This window comes from Nannospalax galili, unplaced genomic scaffold, assembly GCF_000622305.1.
Source record: "Nannospalax galili isolate Female #2095 unplaced genomic scaffold, S.galili_v1.0 scaffold620, whole genome shotgun sequence".
Taxonomy (NCBI): Eukaryota; Metazoa; Chordata; class Mammalia; order Rodentia; family Spalacidae; genus Nannospalax; species Nannospalax galili.
Window position 1 is genome coordinate 813,302 of NW_008346824.1, and position 20,581 is coordinate 833,882.

The 20,581-nt window shown below is 40.4% G+C and overlaps 1 protein-coding gene across 4 annotated transcripts in view; it reads right to left on the reverse strand.

Moving 5' to 3' along the window:
* Lrrc6 (leucine rich repeat containing 6) overlaps positions 1–20,581 on the reverse strand; it is a 119,366-nt gene that overhangs the window by 91,594 nt on the left and 7,191 nt on the right. For 3 of the 4 annotated variants that reach the window (XM_017800631.2, XM_008843179.3, XM_029568365.1), the window contains exons 2-3: positions 13,201–13,368; positions 7,797–7,874 (exon numbers count right to left, since the gene is read on the reverse strand). In XM_017800631.2, coding sequence (XP_017656120.1) covers positions 7,797–7,874; positions 13,201–13,368 — 246 coding nt within the window. The remainder of the gene's footprint in view (positions 1–7,796; positions 7,875–13,200; positions 13,369–20,581) is intronic. The other variant, XM_029568364.1, reaches the window with a different exon arrangement.

Below are 20,581 nucleotides of genomic sequence, written 5' to 3' on the forward strand. Positions count from 1 at the left end.
AATAAAGTTAAAAAAAAGGAAAAACCTCAAAAGCATTGTGCTAAGTAAAACAAGCCAGATGCAAAAGGTTACATAATATGTGATTTCATTTATATTAGATGTCCAGAATAGATTAATTTATAGAGATAGAAAAGACATCTGCAGCTACAAAAGAGACAGATAGGGAGTGACTGGAAAAAAAGGTAGAAGATTTCTCAGCAGATTGATGGAAAATGTCTGAGATTTATTGTGGGGATGGTTGCACTATTCCAGGAACATTAAAATCCATTTAGCTGTAAAAAATTCCAAATATCAATTAAAATATTTCATAAAATACAAATGACTGTAGGCACAGGGGGAAACCTATAGTGTAGAGAGTATAATGATAGAGGATTTTTTGGTTGGTTAAAATAGTTGTGATTGTTTTAGACCATACTGTGTTCCTGATTACTTTAACTTCAGATTGGCTTTTATCTGTGTAAACATTATGCCAGGTACAGAAGGAAGAAAATGAAAAAGCAATTAGACCCAGACCACAATGACCAACTGTGAATATGTGCCAGGGACTTCTTCCTTACTGGCTTTAACAGCCACATCTCTCTTCTGCAGACTGCCTTTCTACCTGTTAAGACTTACCTTTAGCAGATGCTAGCAATGAGCTTTCATAGCACTATGGGACATAAAATAGCATGTGGCCTCTGCGTGCACAAAATGTGATGCTTGAGCAACCGTAAACTGAACTTCTCGGGAAACAGCCACACCTATATTGAGGATTACACAAGACTGATTGAGGGATTAGAACTGTGATTGTGGGGAGCTGGAGTGTTACAGATCCAGAACCTAATTATCACAGACTATCTTTAGCCCCTTTAATAGCTAATTAGCATTCGTGGTCTGTATCTAGCACAATATCCTTTCAACTTCCAGATAAAACCTGTGAATTGTGAACTTAGCAGACCAGTAAATTCCAACAGCTTAAAGCTAAGAATGTCATTGGATATCATCTAAATGTTATCAGAGTTTTCCGTCCTTTGCTGGAACCTGCCTACCTGACATCCCCACTAATGCATTTAGTAAATGCCTTGATTTTTAACTTACTTTATTTGGTGACTGAAAAAGTTCATGTAACCACTTCCACATTGGACACATCACTTAGGGCAACCTTAATCTGTGTTCCTAGGCCATGGTCACTTGTATTTGGCTCAGAATAAACTATCTCTTATGCTCTGTGAGGTGAGGACTGTTATGTGTTGACATACAATGTTAAGTTTACATTGAAAGGATCTGCCAAACATTTTAACGACGTTCACATAAGACTGACATTTGAAAGACTTCAACAACAAGAAAATCTCATGGTTGGAATTTTGTTACAGTTTTATAGACGATGGACTCAGGACCCTCCATTTCTTCATAATAGTTTCTAAAGTGACAAATCTTAATACTTGGTCTGTGGAAAATTAAACCATGTTCTCCATGCTAGAGAGGAGCAGGTCCTCAGGGCAGAACTGGACCAAACCAGTACTGACCCCAGGGATCCAAAGGTCCCTGAAATCAGCAAGATGATTTCCTCAAGTGGGAAAGGATCTCATACCTTTCCCTCCAGGTTAGGGTGGGACAGCTCAGAGCAGGGAGGGGAAGAAAACAGGTATTTAATTGTACTCTGATGTTCTAGTTACTTTCAGTTACTGTGATAAAAACACTGACCAAAACCATCTTGGAGAGGAAAGGGTTTATTTGGCTTACAACACAGTCCACCATCAAGGAATGCTAAGGCAGGAACTCAGGGCGGGAACCTGGAGCACAGACCATGGAGGAACTGGCTTGCTCCCCTGTCCCATGCTCAGTCTGCTTTCTTAAGCACAAGACCATCTGTCCAGGGGTGGTACCACCTACACTGTGCTGGGTCCTTCCACATCACTCAACAATAAAGAAAATGCCCCATAGACATAGTCACAGCTCAGTCCAATAAAGAAAACTCCTCAATTGAGGCTCCCTCTACTCAGGTGTGTCACGCTGACAATGAAGCTGTCCAGCACACCTGGAAAAGAGGAAAAGAGGGAAGGGAAAATGTGTTTCTTTTCCTTGCTTTATCCTTCTTTCATTTCTTTTTCTGATCTTTAAGATCATACTAAGATTTACCCTAGCAGGTAGGCTGAATACATACATCCATCTTCCTCTTCTCTCACTTCCAGACCTTCAATTTAGACCAAAAACATGCGAGCACTCTCTCTTTTCACACCCCTCATCTTGACAGGTACGGCCCAGCCTACCCTGTCCCCCTGCTTTTATGTTAGAACTGGGTGGCAGAGCACAGAAAGGGAGACTTGTCCAGGTAGCTGAGAGGCTGGAGGCAGACTGTGAGCAGCAGCTCACAAAATTCAAAACACAATAGCGGCCATGCTGCCCTCTAGTGGTCACTAGGCAGAACAAACATTAAAAGAGAACTGTCCAACACTTCCTCAAGGAAAACAGCAAGCCCTGGATAACTCAAAAGAGTACGATTTGTCACGGATTTTCTGACATTTTAGACCCAAAATTTACTACCACAAAACACTCACACAGAGTAAATATTGTCATTCTATTTGACCATAAGCTAACCATGACAGAGCTGTAGTGTATGGGGGACAGCAGTGACTGTGCATTGAAAGCAGAAGACGCTGGTGCAAAACAGCATCTGGATACTGAGTTTGGGAACTTGATAATGCAATTTCTAGGATTTGAGAATGAAAATTAAAAACGAACAATACATATTTATGATTGTTGGAACATGAGCTTGATTGGCACTGAAATATTCATTTCTACATGGGGATGCAAATAAATTAAACTTACCATGTCCTAAGTGAAACCCACCCAATTTTAGCTACCGACAGATGGGAGTGGGGTGGTGAGCAGCTTGCCTGCCTCTGCTCAACACCCCGCACTCTGTGGCAAGGATGCCCATCAGAACACTCCACCCACTCACAGGGCACAAAGCCCTTCCAGGCAGAAGAGGTTGGCTGGGAAAACCAAACCTCTCAACCACAGAACAAGCCCACACCACCAGTGGACACACCAGATCCTCTGTGTTGATTGTTAGAAATCGTGTTCCCACTTAGGGAAAATGAGTGATGATGAGAGAACATTTAGAGAACCAAAGAAATTGAAACTAGATAAAGTTCTAAACAAATCATGAAAGAACTTAGAAGATACTTCGTCCATGACAAAAAAATAACGCTACAGAAAAACAGAAAATCTGTACAGCAGACAGTGAAGTGGTTGAAACTTATGTCCAAAACAAAAGGTTAACTGTAAATGAAAAGAATTTTAGAATGAGTAGGAATTAATATATAGTTATTCTGGAATTTAAGTCTAGTGAAATGTCTCAAACTTCAGGAAAAAAAAGACAAACTAGTTTCAATAAGATATACAGCTTAAGAGACCTGGAAGGTCAGCTGAATATAAGCAGAATCCAGCTAAAAGCAGCTGTGGGGAGAGAGAGAGAGAGAGAGAGAGAGAGAGAGAGAGAGAGAGAGAACATAGAGAAAGAGATAGGGAGACAGAGAGACAGAAAAAGAGACAGAGAAATAGGGAGAGGAAAGAGAGAAGAAGGAATGAACAAAATGAGAGAGGAAAGAAGACGTCAAGAATTCTATATTTAAGGAAAACTAATTTTTAAATGATGACACTACTTAGTAATTCAAATTTATATTAAAATATCAAAACCGGCCTTGATTAGACGTTGGGGGTGGAGCCTTTGTAGGCACAGTGGTGAACTCCAGGGCTACAAACCTCTGAGTAGGCTGCTCAGTGCCCCGGCCCAGAAGGCTTTCCACCAGCACACGGGCATCAAGGAGGAGCTGCTCCAATCCTACTCAAAAATGCCAAGTGAGGAGATGTACCCCTTCTGGTGAAGATAAGGGAGGCCTTAAGTCTGTTGCATTGACTGCTCCAAGTAAGAAGCAAGGTAGGATCACATCTGATCAAGACACTGTAGGATCCAAACTCTGGAGGAGCCACAAGAAGCTGAGAGAGTTCATGAACCAGAGTCGCTGGGACAATGGCTTGTGGGGCCTGGGCTGGGGCATGGAGAGCAAGTCTCATTCAAGACACTCTGCTCAAACACAAAGCCTATCACTGTTAACAGAGCTGGAATTATGGATGTACAGACAAGGCAAACCAAGCAGTGTGAACCTGCAGTGCGAATGCAAATCGTCAATGTGGACCAGGAGCATGAATTAGCAATGTATACCAGCAGTGTGGACCTGCAATGTAGACTGGCAGTGTGGACTATCATGTGGGCCAGCAGTGTGGAATAGCTGTGTGGATCAGTAGTGGGACTGGTGGTGCCAGCAGTGTGGTCCAGGATTGTGGACCAACATTGTGAAGTAGCAGTGGGAATCAGCAGTGTGCACCAGCAGTACAGGCAGGCAGTGTAGACCAGCAGTGCATGTGAAAGAAAGTGAAAAGGAGCCACACAGTAGAATTTTAGGGGCAGAGTTCCATTCCTTCCCCATTGCCTACAAAAGAAGATCTGAATTTCTGCATTTGGAATTTGATGAGGTCAAGGTCAACCACATCCTGAAGCAAGTTTCAGAAGTAGAAGAAAGAATCTGCCTAGTGACACTGACAGCCCAACTGAAGATGATGCAGCAAAGAGTTAGATTATCAAAACAAATATGTTCATGTTAGCGGTCTGACCTTTAACATTTCTTTTCCTGCACTGGCATTTAATATTCAAATTCAAATATTAATAAAATAAGAATTCTCAATAAAAGAAACTACACAGGAAAACATAAAAGGCAATCGATATAAATCCATTTTTGTTTGTGTTTATTTTTCCTTCAAACTTATGTTTTCAGTAACTACAAAAACAAATCATTACAAATTTATATTGATGGGCTTATAATAGATAAAGATGTTGTTTGTGATAATTACAGCATAAAAGAAAAGATAGAAACCCTCACACAGAAGCAAGGTTTTGAATACTATTGAAATTAACATAGTGTTAATCTGACCTAGATTATTATGAATTAGGAAACTAACTGTAATCCTCAGGAACAACTAAGAAAGTAACTAAAACACATATAGTGGGTGCTAGGGCTCCAAACTCAGATCCTCATGCTTATATCACAAGTGCTTTACCCACTCAGCCAGCTCTGGAAATTTTATTTTTAGTGGGTAAAAAGTAGAAGTGATCCAAATATCCATCAGCTTATGAACATGAACAAAAAATGCAGTTTCTATGTTATGGAGTACTATCTACAATAAAAAGACACAAAGCACTGACACATGCTACAGAGTGGAGAAGCCTTGAAAACACTGTGTGGAGAGAAGGAGGTTGGACACAAAAGACCTAGATCTGTGTCATTCTGTTGATTTTAAATGTTCATAATGGGAAACCCTACAGAGAGAGGCAATCCAGATTTGTTACTGGCAAGGCAGGGGCGAATGGGAAGTAAATGCCAAATGATGTGAGGGATTTTCCATGATTAAAGTGTTCTAAAGTGGAAGACTGTACAGAAAACCACCGAATTGTGCATTTAACATGATGAGTATTATGCTATGCAAATTATATCTCAATTTTAAAGAGTGGTCCAAAAATTTCAGTTATGATACCTTTTGAGGAAATGGTGCCTCTTGGTTCAGTTTACATGATACATTTGAGATAGATTAGAGAGAGTAAGTGGAAGTAGAACTTAACATAAAATAGATTGTGTTTTGAAATAAAAAATAAAATGATTGACAACTGACTATATTAAAATGGAAGGTTTCTGCAAACCAGCATTGTGACTGAAATCAATGAAGATGTAGTATACCAAAGAAAAGTATCTGTAACCTATGACAATGGGTTAAGATCCGGAACGTGGAAGAGTGCATTTTCAAAGAGGGAAAATCAACTGAAAAAGTACATGTAAGATAGGAAACATCTTCAAACTCATAGAAGAAATACCAATATTCAATAAGCATCTGAATGCCAAGATCAATAACAATTAATGAGATGCATAATAAAGCAATCACCAGACAGCACTGCATTCCTGCTTAAAAGACAGTGTATGTATTAGGTTCTCTCCTGTGGCCTACAGCCTGTCTAGCCACATGTTCATAGCCTGATACCAATGTCAGGTATAGGCTCCATCTTCTTACTACCATAATATTTGTGACATTGTTGCACCAGAGGTCGAATCTTGTCAGGCCAGTTGTTGTTGAAGCAAATAGATATAGTATTTAAGTGACTCCTAATAACTTACTGTTATACCCACAGATTAACGCATCTTCCAAGACTCACAGAGACGCTTCCTTGTGTAGCAGATGGTGATAAACAAAGAAACCCACAACTGGCCACATGCAGAGAATGAGAGGCTGCAGGAGACTGTCGCTGAACTGGACCCCTGTATCAAACTTCTGCCTCCAAAGGCTCGGAGATTGTTGCAGAAGAGGTGACGGAAAGATGGTAAGAGCCAGAGGTGTGGATGACCACAAGGAAACAGCTTTCAAGACAGCTGGGAAGTAGTTACTCAAATGAACTCACAGCAATGGTGACAGCATGCACAAATACCATGTAAGCTCAAGCTAGACAAAATCCCAGCACAGACATGTGGAAGTGGGTAAGAAACCCCAACCCTCCCTGAGAAGTATTGGCTGCTGGGAAGAAGAGAGTCAAGTTTTTAAGGGTGTGACTCTTGGTGGGTTAACCAGGCTTCACATCGAGGACATTGGGGAAACAAATTTGACTCTGTAGTTATACATAATATATAATGTATTCACTGTATAAAATATAAATAAATACATAACATAAACATTTACATATAAATATATGAAATAGAGTACATGAAACTAATCTGAGGACTAGTAGGAGAGATGCAGATAGGGAAAGGATCTAAATGAATCAAAATGTATTGCATGAAATTCACAAAAATTCAATAGAAAGTTCTTAAAAAGGAAAAAGGAAAGACAGCGTATGGTAAGCAGGATGCGCTGTGCAGAAGAGGCACTGACGTGGGCCATCAGGTGCAAGTACAAGTGGACACAATCCTCTTGCAGAAAAAATTGGCAGCGTATTTCAAAATCTGCATATTTAAATCTAGGAATTTCATGTCTAAATAAAATCCAGGGGATGGGGTGGGGGACCTGCACATGCACACATAGTGGCTGAGGAAGGAAGCTGGCTGCAGCCGGCTTATTTTAGCAAAAGGCTGAAATCCTCTCAAATGTCCATCTGTAGACATGGTTAGCTCAATCCATCTATAATTATTCCAGTGCAGCGCCTACAGTCCCTTTTCTTGAATAGCAAAAGAACTAGGTAATTTCAAGGGAGAAATTAATTTTCAAAATAATAACCGCAAGGAAAAAATAACATTTATAAGGGCCAGTGAGATGGTTGAGTGGGTAAAGGTGCCTGTGGCCATGCCTGCTGACCTGAGTTTGAAGCCCCAGAACCCACCGTGGTAGAAATAGAGAACCAACTCTCACAATTTGTCCTCTGACCTCCACCTCCACATATGCTGTGACACACGTGTCATACACACAATAAAAATGTCAAAAACTTTAAAAAGTAATACTTGTAACCTCATTTATAAAAGCAAAAATGAGACAAAATCATCTCATATACACAAAGATGTTTTCAACTACATATGCTAAAATGACTAGGTTAGGAGGAGAATGAAGGAGATTTCTAGTTTGGGAATTTATGTACCATTTTATTGATTACCTTTTTTAAAATTAACAAGTATAAGATTTATATAAAATATGTTAAAAGTATACTTATTGTTTATAAAATCCTGCTTAAATCTACTTTTAAATTTTGATTGAATTCATAAATAGAACAGGAAAATTCTTACCTTCCAAATTTTCAATTTTTTCAATGTTGTTTAAAGCTAAATTCAAATATTCAAGTTTCTTGAGTTTGCTAACATTTTCTGAAATACAAATGATGGAGTTAATGAAACTGCAAGATAAATATTTTCCATAATCAGTCATGAAAATGATATGGAAAATCTAAGGTTATTAGTTTGGTTAGCAGATGCATCCTTTTTTTCAAACTTCCCCGCTTATCAGACACTAGACTGACTACAACTTCCCTTTCTCCCTCCAGCCTTCTTAAGGAAACCAGTGTTTGTTCATGTCTCTACCTATCCCCTGGTCCACAGGGCTATGTTTAGGCAAGCTGGCCAGTGCACAGTACTCAGTCTCTCCTTCGTGATTTAAAAAGCTCCAGAACTTGAGCTTAAGCCAACCAGCCCATAGCATCTCCTGGCTGGAAGTCACATGGTACAGAAAAGGATTATACTCCATGCATTCCCAGTCAGCCCAGGAAAAGCTCAAAGGCCTATGCTTTGAGACTTCCTGTGTCTTTTTACTGCAGGATATTAATAAGGATAGAAGTCTTAATCCCATTAGTAGTTATGCTTGGTGGTGAGGGAACCTGCTGTAGGATAAGGCCCACTCTGTGACTACGGAAGAGAGAAAAGGAAGCCACTACCTCCAGAGACTATTGTACCTCAACTTATAATTTGATAAAATAAGTTTTCCTTACTGTTAAGCCATGGGGAATGGAGTTTTACTTGAAACCAAAATAAACCTGACATGGGATTATCTGTTTAAATAAATCTGAAAGCCCATTCAGGCAAAACGACGTGTATAAGCAAGTTAAGGAATCACTGTAGAATGAGGCTTGAGAAAACAACTCAGAAGGGGTTAGAGAGGTGACTCAGCAGTTGGGAGTGCTTGCTGCTCTCCCAGAGGACCCAGATTCAGTTCCCAGCACCCACATGGCAGCTCACAATTGCCCGCATGCATGTGGTGCACATACACACACTTAGGCACACACACAAACTAAACTAAATATTTTAAAACTTGTAAGGCATAACTAATATGGATGCTTTGTATATGCCATTTTATAGTATTTTTGCATATATTATCTTTAACAGTTTTGAATGACATTTATTTACTGTGTACATGTGAGTGTTGCGCATCCCACAGCACATGTGTGTGGAGGTCAGAGAACAACTTAGGGTAGTTGGATCTCTCCTTCTACCATATAAGGATCAAACTCAAGTGGTCAGGCTTGGAGGCAACTGCCTTAATCCACTAAACCATCTTGTCATCCTTATACATATTATCTTATTTAAGCTTAATAAAAACAATGCAAAGTAAAAACTATTGCTATTTCCATTTGATAAATCAGGATACTAAGATACAGGGAATCAACCCACTTGTCCAAGTAAATGGTAGAGGCAAAATATTTAGCTCCAGAGCTATGCACTAAATCATTATACTTCACCTTAAAAGAATGACATGAAAGATGACATTGTTGCTAATAAATGTGCATTTGGAGCAGTCATTTAAGTAATGCTTCTCTCCAAGATTCTCTGGGATATTATGAATATCAAGCATGATTTATAATCATCATACTTATCACCATTCAGAGTTCATCTAAAATTTAAGTCATATATAGGTATATATATATCCCCAATATCTGAGAACAACAATGTATACAATGTGTCATACTCAGGGCCTCAGTCTACTCATTTTAAAGATGAAGATTTGAAGATAAATTCAAGCGTCTCTCAGTAATTAAGTTATTTAAATATTGCTAATGTTTATAAAAGGTTCTCTAGCAACATCTGAGCATTCAGTTTGCAACAGATTTAGAGATTTCTACGTGCCAAGAATCAACATAGGCAGAGTGTCTAGTCTACACTCTGAACAAAAATACTCACTTATTACTGTTAAAGCTGCCACCTCACTGTGGGATACCTGTTCACAATAGAACTTCTCTTTCCCACCTTTGTTATTTGTGTAGCCCTCTAAATACTGGAGCCATCCAGTAGAAATCGACTCAAGAGCCATACAGGAAGAATTTCCTCAATTAATTCCTCAAGAGTCAAGAGGCTAAAGTGACCAAGAGAAAGACAAAAAGACGCTATGAGTAAAACTATGTAGGCCCTCTCGAGCATCTGGCAAGCACTAGCCCAAACCGCTCTAGGAGCTGTTGTCACCAGCTGCTATAAGCAGGCCAGTAGATTTCCTGTGGACCAAATCCCTTCTTAGGTGAAAGAAGCTTGGGGTTCCCAATCCTACGAGGCCCACAGGGGCATGTTGAGAAAGTTGACAGCTGGTGCCCACCTCACAGACTCTGTACTTTGGTCAGCCCCTAGATAGTCCTTGGTTCACACTTGCATCAAGGCTGAGCAGAACCTTCCTCCAAAGTCCATTTGTCCTACCCAGGGAGCCGGGGAACTCTAAGAAAGGCAGTTATTTTATAAATTTCTCCCTCAATAGCAGGGGAGCATATGTGGAGCCTAGAGAAGAACTTTTACTTGCTAAGTAAGTGGCTAAATGCCTACCGGTGGAGGCACATTGAGGAATCCCATTATTAGGATTTAAAAGTGTTTAAGAATACTTTGGAAGCAAAAATTTAAGCTTTCTCACAGCTATGAAAAGGCCTGAAATACTATGCTACTGATTAGTAATTGTGATGGACCCAGCTGTGGAGATTAAAATTTCGGGAACTCTTTGAGATCTGTACAATTAGCACCGTCTTCAATACTCCCATGAATAAAAGCTAGTGCTTTTCTCTAACCGCCTTTCTAATTGAACAATGTGCCAGACTCTAGTTTCTGGTAAAGTAAAAGATGCCGAAAATACTTATCTGAAGAAATATATAGTTTTACTAAATCTTCAAAGGCAATGCAAATCTGGGCTTTTTATAATTCTGGAGCCAGTATTCAGTGATCCACAGAATTAGAGGCAACCAGGCCACCAGAATTTCTCAGCCTCAGTAACACTAATATTTTGAGCTGAATAACACTTTCCCTGTGCATACTAGTAGTGCTCCTGGCCTCCCCTGGCTAGGGCCAGTAGCATACACATCTCCAATACACACATCTGTGGTAACCAAAAATGCTAGTGGTCATGGCTAAATGCCTTCACTGAGAACCACCATTCCTCACCATGAAAAAGTAGCTTCAACCTTAAAGCTGACTTCTGGGTTCCAGGGTAGCACTGTCTCTGTCTCCTCAACAAATTCCCTCTTTCTCTCCCTTCTGCCCCTACCTTCACTTGGGTAGCCTGGGCTAAGTGATAACATTAGTAACAAGAGTAGCTGGGCAGTAGCTAAGCAGTTATCCCATGGGAAGCATATCACTTCATGGAATCCTTGTACCTATTGCTAAATAGGTGTTGCTAGCCCCATTTTATAAGTCTCAGATAGGTTAAATGACTTGTCTGTTTTCACACAGCTTGAAGTAAGTGATAGAGTTGAGACAGGGTTCACAGCCAAGGCTGCCTGATGATAGAGCCTGGGCTTCCTTTTACCATTAAATTAATTATACTGTTGCTTTTACAAGTATTGATACTGCTCCATTTGGTCCCATGTGGCAGAACCCTATGAAAATTGTTCTACGGACCTCCCTTTTGTCTGCCTTTAATTCATTCTTATGGCGAGTGTGGATGCAGGGAAAGGCCAATTTATCTAATGGGGGGTGGGGGTGGGGTCTAGAGAGATGGCTCAGCAGTTAAGAGCACTGACTGCTCTAACAAAAGACACAGGCTTGGTTCTTGCATCCACAATGCAGCTAACAACCATCTGTAACTCCAATTCCAAAGGGTGTGACGCCCTCTTCTGGCCTCCACAGGCATTGCATGCACAGGTGCACTTACATGCAGGCAAAAGACTCATCAACATAAAATAAAAATAAATTTTTAAAATTAAAAATGTTATCTGATGGGGAAATTTGGAGAAGAGAATGGGCATGATCAGTCCCTCCTTCCTTTCTTCCTGGCTTCTGGAGTCTCCCTACTAGAGAATACATCGCATTTGCTCAATTCTGCATGTTAACTGACAGATTTATTCTGAGGCAGTAGTAGCAAGCTGTCTGGTTACAAGCCTAGGCTACAGCATTGTACTGAAAGAGCTTTATCAGTTTTAATGCTTATATTCTGATCTTGTCTACCTGACTCCTACATTTACCTGTCAATTGCATTCCAAACTAGAGCCCACTTGGTATCCCCGACTGAACCTACTGCTTTTCACTCAACAATATGGAAAAACGAGTCCTGACAAGGACTTTTTAAAAATACATATGTATTTTTAGAGCAGATTTATGATCATAGAAAACCTGAACAGAAATTACAGCGTTCTCATATGCCCTTTCCCCTTCCTGTCCAACCCCACTGCTGGCCTCCATTCTATTAATACTCTACACCAGACTGGTACATTTGTTAAAACTGGTAAACCTGTATATCATCATCATCACCCACACATTTACTCTTGGTATGGTACAATGTGTGAGTTCCAACAGATGTAAGATAGCCTCCAACAGATATAAGACGGCCTGGATCTACCATTACGGTATCACAGATTAGTTCTCTTGCTCTACAAGTCCTCTGTGCACTGCTATTCACTGTTCACTACTCCCAGCTCCTTGGAATCAGGGGTCTTTTTACTGTTTCTGTAGTCTTGCCTTTTGCAGAATGTCATAGTTGGAGTCAACTAACTATGAAGGTTCAGCCTGTTTATGCTGGCTGTTTTCACTTATACACATTTAGGGTTCCTCCAAGTGTTTTTGTAGCTCCATAGCTCATTTCATTTCATTTCTTTCTGGTCATTTTTGAGGTATGGTCTCCCTGTAGCCCCAACTGGTCTGACACTATGTAGACCAGGCTTGCCTTGACCTTACAGAGATCCACCTGCCTCTGCCTCTTGAGTGCTACATGAATGGTAGCATGTCCAGCTATTTCTTTTCTTTTTAAGCATGGAATACTATTCGATTTTTCTGGATGTACCATGGCTTACCCATTCCCCTACTGAAAGACATTTCGGTTGCTCCGAAGGTTTTGCAGCTGTGATTTTTCTTTAACAACAAAAAACTTTCTGGCATATATCCACACAAGAACTTTTAAATTCTAACATGATCTTTTTAGTTTTATATAGTGATGTCCAGTCATGGCAAAAGCATGATTCATCTCCTCCCCCTTTGAATCTTTTTAAAAGGTTAGGTCAACTTACATGAACCTCACATTTAACTCCACATCCAATTTAATAACATCCTTCTGGCACCAAGACCAAATACACATGGGAAGGCTTGGGAAATGTTCCACACACAACTACTAAGACAGGACTGTGTCGGTTTTACCATTCTTGTTCAATTATTGATCCCCTCCAACAATATAGCTGCATTTTCCAAAATTCTCCCATTCAAAGGGTCAAATAAGTCATAAGAACAAAAGAATAATACTCACCAATTTTTCCAATGAGGTTATTTTGAAGATAGAGAATTTTTAAATCCCGGCACCATTTGTCAATATGTTCCAGTCTTTCTATTTCTTGCTGATGCAAGGAAAGTTCCTCCAGGGAAAAAATTACACAGTCATTGTGTTCAGCATTCCGTCTAATAAGATCTTCTGTGACTGAAAGAAAATTTGTGGCGTATTATGTTCCCATCCCCATTGTTCATCATTGAGTTATTATGTCATTAACACGCTGGATTTTCTTTGTGGCTGTGTCAATTCTTCAGTCCCAAGTGATTGTTTTAAAAGGAAAGAGATAAGAAAAATGCTGCTTACCCTCCTCCATGGGGTTTGTGTGAGGCTGTGATGTGAGTCAAAGAAAAGACTCATTTGTCTTTGCATGTATAAGATCTAGCTCTGATGATAAAGCTTGGGTGAAAAACCCCGATGTTCTCAGATAAACCTTGACTAGATGTATATTTTATTCCTTAAACTAGTTGACTAAACTATGACCTTAGAAAATTTAAGATTATGTGTATATTATTTTTGTGTCATCCTTTATATATCATAACAAACCTACACTGACCTTCATCACTTGCTTAGGCTTTCTCATTTTTTCTGTCTATATGGAATATATCTCCATTCTCATATCTTTTTAACACTTTTTACAGTCTCATTTTCTTTTTTAATAATTATGAGACATAATAACATTAACAAATAAATTTTCCATCTGTTGTGAGAATTCTGTTCCTGGGGATACTAAGTAATGCTTATACCCTTTTAAGGTTCTAGGGTCAAACCAATGTTTGATTAAAGTTTTACTGGGGAACCAATGAATTTACTGAGCTTACTTACCAGACCAGTGGAACTATCCTTCTTGGATGTTTAACAGCCATACTTTGAGGCACATACTAATCTGGTCGGAGGGACTTAAAGGACAATTTTTGACCCTTGCCCTCCATGGTCAACTAAGTTCCAGGGGACTATGAACATCTCTCAAAATGTCCTGTAACTGTGGTGAGTCACCTCTCCTCTTGTTCAGGGAGGACATGGAGACCCCACGAGATGGACTTGAACCAGTGTCCAGTCTACAAGGAGGAGGGTCAACTCAGAGGAAACATTTCCTACATGTTTCCAAGTGAAGCCAGCCATGGTTGAGCAGGACCTTTGACTTATCTTCACATAGATGGAACTGGTAAAGCAAAGGAGCCAGGGGCTCCTCCCAAGCCCATGTGACCCCCAAGGAACAGATCCTCAAATGACCTTAGGTGTAAAAATAAATTGATTTATGTAGGCCAACTGGATGGTCTTAAACACCCAAAAGGAAAGTATAATCAAAGACTAAAGTGATCAGTATATTTCTTTAAGAGTTCAAGGGATTACACTTCCCAGGCATTAGGCCTAAATCCATATAAAAAGTTATTTAGACAATTATTTTTCATTGATGATTTTGTTCCTAATCAGAAAGTCCTGCTCAGATGTAAGACTTCAAATCTTGGTCTGCAATACCGTAGTGCTCACCTGTAGTTAAGGGAGACAGCCTGATAGTGTTCTAAAATGATGGCTAAATTTTTTTCTCCCCCTATCTAAAAGCCTTTTAGAGGGAACTGACACTGATTCTACCCACTCCAACAGTTATCAAAATGCCTGAAAGCAAATCCTGAATCCATCCCTGTCAAGTCCATCCTTAGCAGAGAGAAGAAAAATGAGAAGGAACCCAATAGAGGGATGCTTTTGGAAGCTCTCATCAAGATATTCTAATGGACTCTCATGAACATTTGGAATTTGCCCTGTTCTGACTTTTTTCTGGTTCCCTGTCTAGAACTCATAATGCTAACTACTCCTGCCTTTACTTTTCCTTCACATCCCCTATTCACCAGTCAAGGACCTTCTTTTCTCCCTACAGATAAGATTTATGCAATTTTGGAGTTTTTTAGATAGACCCACTGAAGGGATATGCCAGTTGCCTCACCCTGCATCCTTGTTCGGCATGAAAGAAGCCGGAGTGGTCGGTGTCCCAATTCCCTATCAGCAATTTGGGTAACCGCTTCAGAGGATGGTGTGATAAGAATAGGAGGTAGTAACTGGCTAGGCAGTTAGGGTAAAAAGACCCCAAAGAAAAGTAGCCAGTTTCTTGGCTAAAAGTCAAAATGTCCTTGGGCCTCTTAGCAACGTACTCTGTTCCAAAGGCCAAAAATGGCGAAAGTATTTGGGAGCTCTTATCTAATCCCTAAAAGATCTTAGGGTTACTCTTCAGAGGGGGGAATGTTAGAGTAGCAAAAAGCCCCACAAAAGAAGGAGTACATACAGTTATCAGAAAAAAAGTGATGGGGAGATATGGGAGGAGTTGGAGAGGAGGGAGTGGGCATGGATTTGATCAAAACACCTTTTATGCATGTATGAAATTCTCAATAAATAATTTTTTCAAAAAAGACCTACCTGTGTTTTGCTATATGGATGGAGGAAAAATGGACAGCTGACAGCTGTAAGAATATTGATATGAACGTGGTGGAACCATATCAAATGGAATGAGATCCACCAACTGATCTAAGACAGCACAGAGTCACATCTCATTGACAAAGGACAGAAATATGAAAACACCTCCCACCATTCAATATGCAAAGCCGTGCATCATTTAACAGTATTTGTTCATTTAGAGCTTCAGAGAAGGGAAGGAATGCTCCAGATCTTGGATTGCAAACATGAAGTAGCCCTTACTTGTTCTGTATCAAGGAGGAATTAACTGCTTGCAGGAAGAGCAGAAAGGAGCAGGCATTCCCATGCCTTAACAAAAACAATGTGTAGCAGCAGACTGTCAAGACCCAGGTCAGGCAAATGTGATGACAATGGCACCAAAAGAGTGGGGACAATACCATGGTCCACTGCCGGAAGAAAACCATGAATCATCTTTATAAGAGTGGCTGGAAGCAAAGAGGCAACAATAATGGAGAGATCTGCATTTTCTATTGCTGAGAAAATATTAATTTGAACCCAGCTCCCATTTTAAGTAGAATATATGTTTCATGTCCATCTCAGCAGATAATGAAGACTTGTTTGTTGTGATTTGTAAGGTGCCAGACATGAGTCTAAATGTTTTGTATGTATTAAGGTAATAATACGCCATTATTTATATTTGTAAAGAAGGAAACTGAAGCACCGAGTTTGAATAACCTGTCCAGGTCTTGGTCATAAGTGCTACAACTAGGTTTGAAATCCATAGGCCAATGCCAGACGATGTGCTCCTAACCACTGTGCCAAGTACCTCCTACATGAACAAGAGCCTGGAGAACCCTCGGGCTCCTGAATGCAGACTTGTCCCCTGAAACAAGTTCCTGATGGTGTCAGCAGCCGCCTCACCTCTATGACACATTCATAAAAATGGAGTTTGCTCTTTAAGACTATAAAACTGTGTATGAATTCCACTATTTGTGTGCAGTGAGCTGAACTCTGCTGCTTCCAGTGGCAGGAGATGGGGTGGCCTGAAGTGAGACTGTTTTAGAAGAATAAAAAGGGGAATGCAGTTCGAGAGATTAAAATACCACTTATGATTAATGCTCCTGCTTCTCTGAGTGAGTGCACCTCAGCTGACAAGCAGGGGTGGCTGCAAACCCAGTCCTGGGAAAGACAGGCCAAAGGGTCTGCAAAGGAGGCAAAAAGGGCAGCCCCCCCCCACCAGCCCTGGCTCGCTGGATGCACCCTGCTATGTCTGGAATGTTACTACTGGTTTATAAGGCAGCTTGTATACATGACTCAAGTAAAAGGCCCAAAACCCAACATGCAACAACAGAAACCTTCGTAACCAAACTAAAATTAAGGGTGTTAAAACGACCCCCCCCCACACACACACACATACATATACCATGTTTGGCTGTTTTGATTTTGTGGTTGTGGTTTGGTTTTGTGTGATGGGGATCTAACCCAGGACCTTTCCCATTAGGTATGTGATCTATGGAGAGGCTCCCCTAGTCTCCCATGTTCATTCTTCATGTATGTTAAATCAACTGACAATAAGTAGAGACAGTCAATTTGAGGATATAACAAATCTGCTATGTAAACTAAAATGTTTTACCACTATCCATAATCTACAAAAATTCTTCTGAGATGGAGGCAACATGTATTAAAGGTTGAGATGGTGTAACCAATATTACAGGAGCTATCTTACTGAGATGTGGGAATTACTCACCACTACTTATTAGCCCCTCAATGCCTACTGGTTTATTTGTGACTTAAACTTCAGAAACCTACAACAGAGGATTGTTAGATGCCCTGCTGCTCTTAGGCCTATAATACATGGGACAAGGAGATGTGTCCATCCAGAAACAGTGCCCTCCCTCTAGATTATGCCTGGATAGGGAAGGATGAGATTCATTATTCAAGGAACCCCACATCTGCTCTTAAGCTCCATACCAGTCACTTCCCAGAATCATGAAAACAGACTATGCCGTAGGATTTGCACCACCACACCCAGAGTTTCCAGGGAGCAACTATTTGCCAGATACTTAGATACTCTGATATGTAGGCTGGAGTGGGGATGTGGAGGAGGAAGAGGAACAGAGATACAGTCTGGGTAGAAAGAGAAGTGAGGGGTGAGACAAAAGATCAGTTCTTCCTTAGCCTCTACATTCTGGAGACCTCCAAGGACTCTGAGAAGGTTATACTAAATGTATCCTTTCAGGGTTCTATAGAAATACATTTGTTGAAGGGGGAACAGGTTCTTTATTTAGCAGTTTGACTTATAACATGATGATTGGATCATTACTTATATTGTTTCCCAGAATCTGTTTGAGACTTCACTTGATATCCATACTATAGACATAACCTAACTAACTGAACCCTTTGAGTTTTACCATCTGTGGTCCAGTCAAATATGTTCATGGGAATTCTGGTAGCTTCTTAAGCACCACCCAGTTTCCAATTCTGAATGGGCAGTGAGCATCCGCATGGCCCACCCAGCTACCTGGCCAATAAAGGCTCCTCCAGCTCTACGTCTCAAAGGCTTCTCCGCCTTTTCCAACTAAAGACTTAGAAGATTAATAAATTCCTAGCATCAAAAATTATCCTCTTGCTACATCTTGAAATTTTTAAGACTCTTTTACCACTTTGCTAATAATTTGTATGTGACTGTCTAAGTTTCCCTTTCAGAGTCATGTAGATAGATATTAGATAGGAATCATGTTTTTCTGTATCTCCTAACTATAACAATTAAGTGAAAGGAATCACTGTTAGCTTAAGTGGGCAGGATAACAGAAAGCTCTTTAGCATGGGTAACTAACATACAGAAAGAGTGAGAGGGAAAGAAAGGGAGAGAGAGGAGAAAAGAAGAGAGAAGAGGAGAGGAGGAGGCCAATCTTTATGCACAGCATAACAGTGTTTCTGAATAGCAGCTATGATACACAATTAGGAGACAGGTTTTAAATGTAGAAACCTAAAGGAAGGTAGAACTCACAGTTCTGTGAGATTCTTTACTGACCCTTTTTTGAAACTTTAAAAAATAATTTTATTTATTCATTGAGAATTTTATACATTTCAGCAATGTATTGGGGGAGGAGAGGGTTTATTTCATCTGACAAGTCACAGTCCGTCACTGAGGGAAGCTGCCGCAGGAACCTGGAGGCAGAAACTGAAGCAGAGACCACAGAGGAAGGCTGTTTAGTGGCTGGGTCATATTCATCTACCACTAACTCCCTTCAACTGCCCCTAGTACTGGCCATCCGCTCTCCCAACCTCATGTTGTTACTGTTGTTAATAATAAACCTTTAAGCCCAATTAGTGCTGCCCATATGTGCAGAGCTATGGGGTCATCCAGTAGGGCATCCAAGGCTCAGCAAACATCATAGAAGATGGGTCAGACAGAATGTAAGAGCTAGTGGAATGGGCAATGCTCTGAAATGCTGACTTCTGGACACAGCATGGCTGTTGCACACATCAACTTGAAGCAGCTGTGGTTCCTGCACAAGATCAAGCCTGTCAGAATTCTGAACTGTTTTATCATAGGCCAACTGCTGCTTAGTATACTGTCTATGGCACTTAGTAAACTATTGTTGCACAAAACTGCCTCACCTATAATGGTGAACATCAGAGTGAAATCCAGAGTCTCTAAGGAGCAATGTCTAAGGGTATCTACATGGTGCATGGAGATTATCATAGTGTTTTGCACTTTTAAATGGGGAAGAATTTTGCAGTTTGACATACTAATTTACACTAAACATCTGGTCTGGTGAGATGGCTCAGTGTTTAAGAGCACTGGCTGCTCTCATAGAGGACCCAGGTTCAGTTCCCAGCACCTACATGATGGCTAGCAACTGTCTGTAACTCCAATTCTAGGGGATCCAATGCCCTCTTCTGACCTCCCGGGGGAACTGCATGACATGGGTGTGCAGGCAATACACTCATACACATAAAAAAATTTTTTTTTTAAATTTCTTTAAAAAGAGGCTGATAGTTGTACAACTTAGGCTCATGAAACATAGTGAAAGAAGAGGTGGGGAGAACACTAATGCATCTCTCAACTCTCACCAGTAGAGCTTCCTTATACAAAAAGAGTACAATGCACACAGGAGGCCACAACTGGCCAAGTTTTAAAGAATAAGAGACTGCAGAGTATAGGATAGGACTCCTAAATGGAACCTCATCCATCCACTGCTCAGGAACCATTGTGGAAGAGGGGACAGAAAGATTTAAGAGCCAGGACTAGTTCATGAACACAGGTACGCAGAGGCTTTCAGGCCACTGGAAGCTTGCACGTGTGAACTTGAGGCAATGGTGGCATTGAACACAGGACCCATGTCAACTCAATTAAAGGCCCAAAGGGGAGGAGAGAAATAGATGACAGGTTGGCATTAGACTGAGAACTATTGGAGACTCATTACTGCTAGATGAGCAAGAGTATACATTGCATACAATCTCCAGGTGGGCTGACTAGACTCCAGTGGACAAATTTACACTGAAGGACATCTGGGTACAAATGCCTAAATGGATAGGACTTAACATGTATGCCAGAATACATGAGGTCCAGTAGGGGGATGGGGGAGACATGGATGGGGAAGGGGGTCTAAATTTGATTAAGAACTGTTATATGAAATTACAAAAGCTCAATAAAATTATTTATATGTTAAAAAAGAGACTCTGTCTTAAATAAAGTGGAAGGTGAGGGCCGACACCTGAAGCTGTACAGTTCGTGTATGAAGTTGTAGGTGCAATGGGCACAAGGATAAAATTTCTGAGATATTGAGCTTGTCTCACTATGTTTATTTCTGCAAAACTTTTTGATGTACTTAGTAAAATTCTACAAAATCACAGTCAACAATTTAGAAATCATTCTTTTAGGGTTTTGTTTATTTGAGTCCAGGTCTCAACTGCAGCCCAAGCTGTCCCGAAACTCCCTATATAGCAC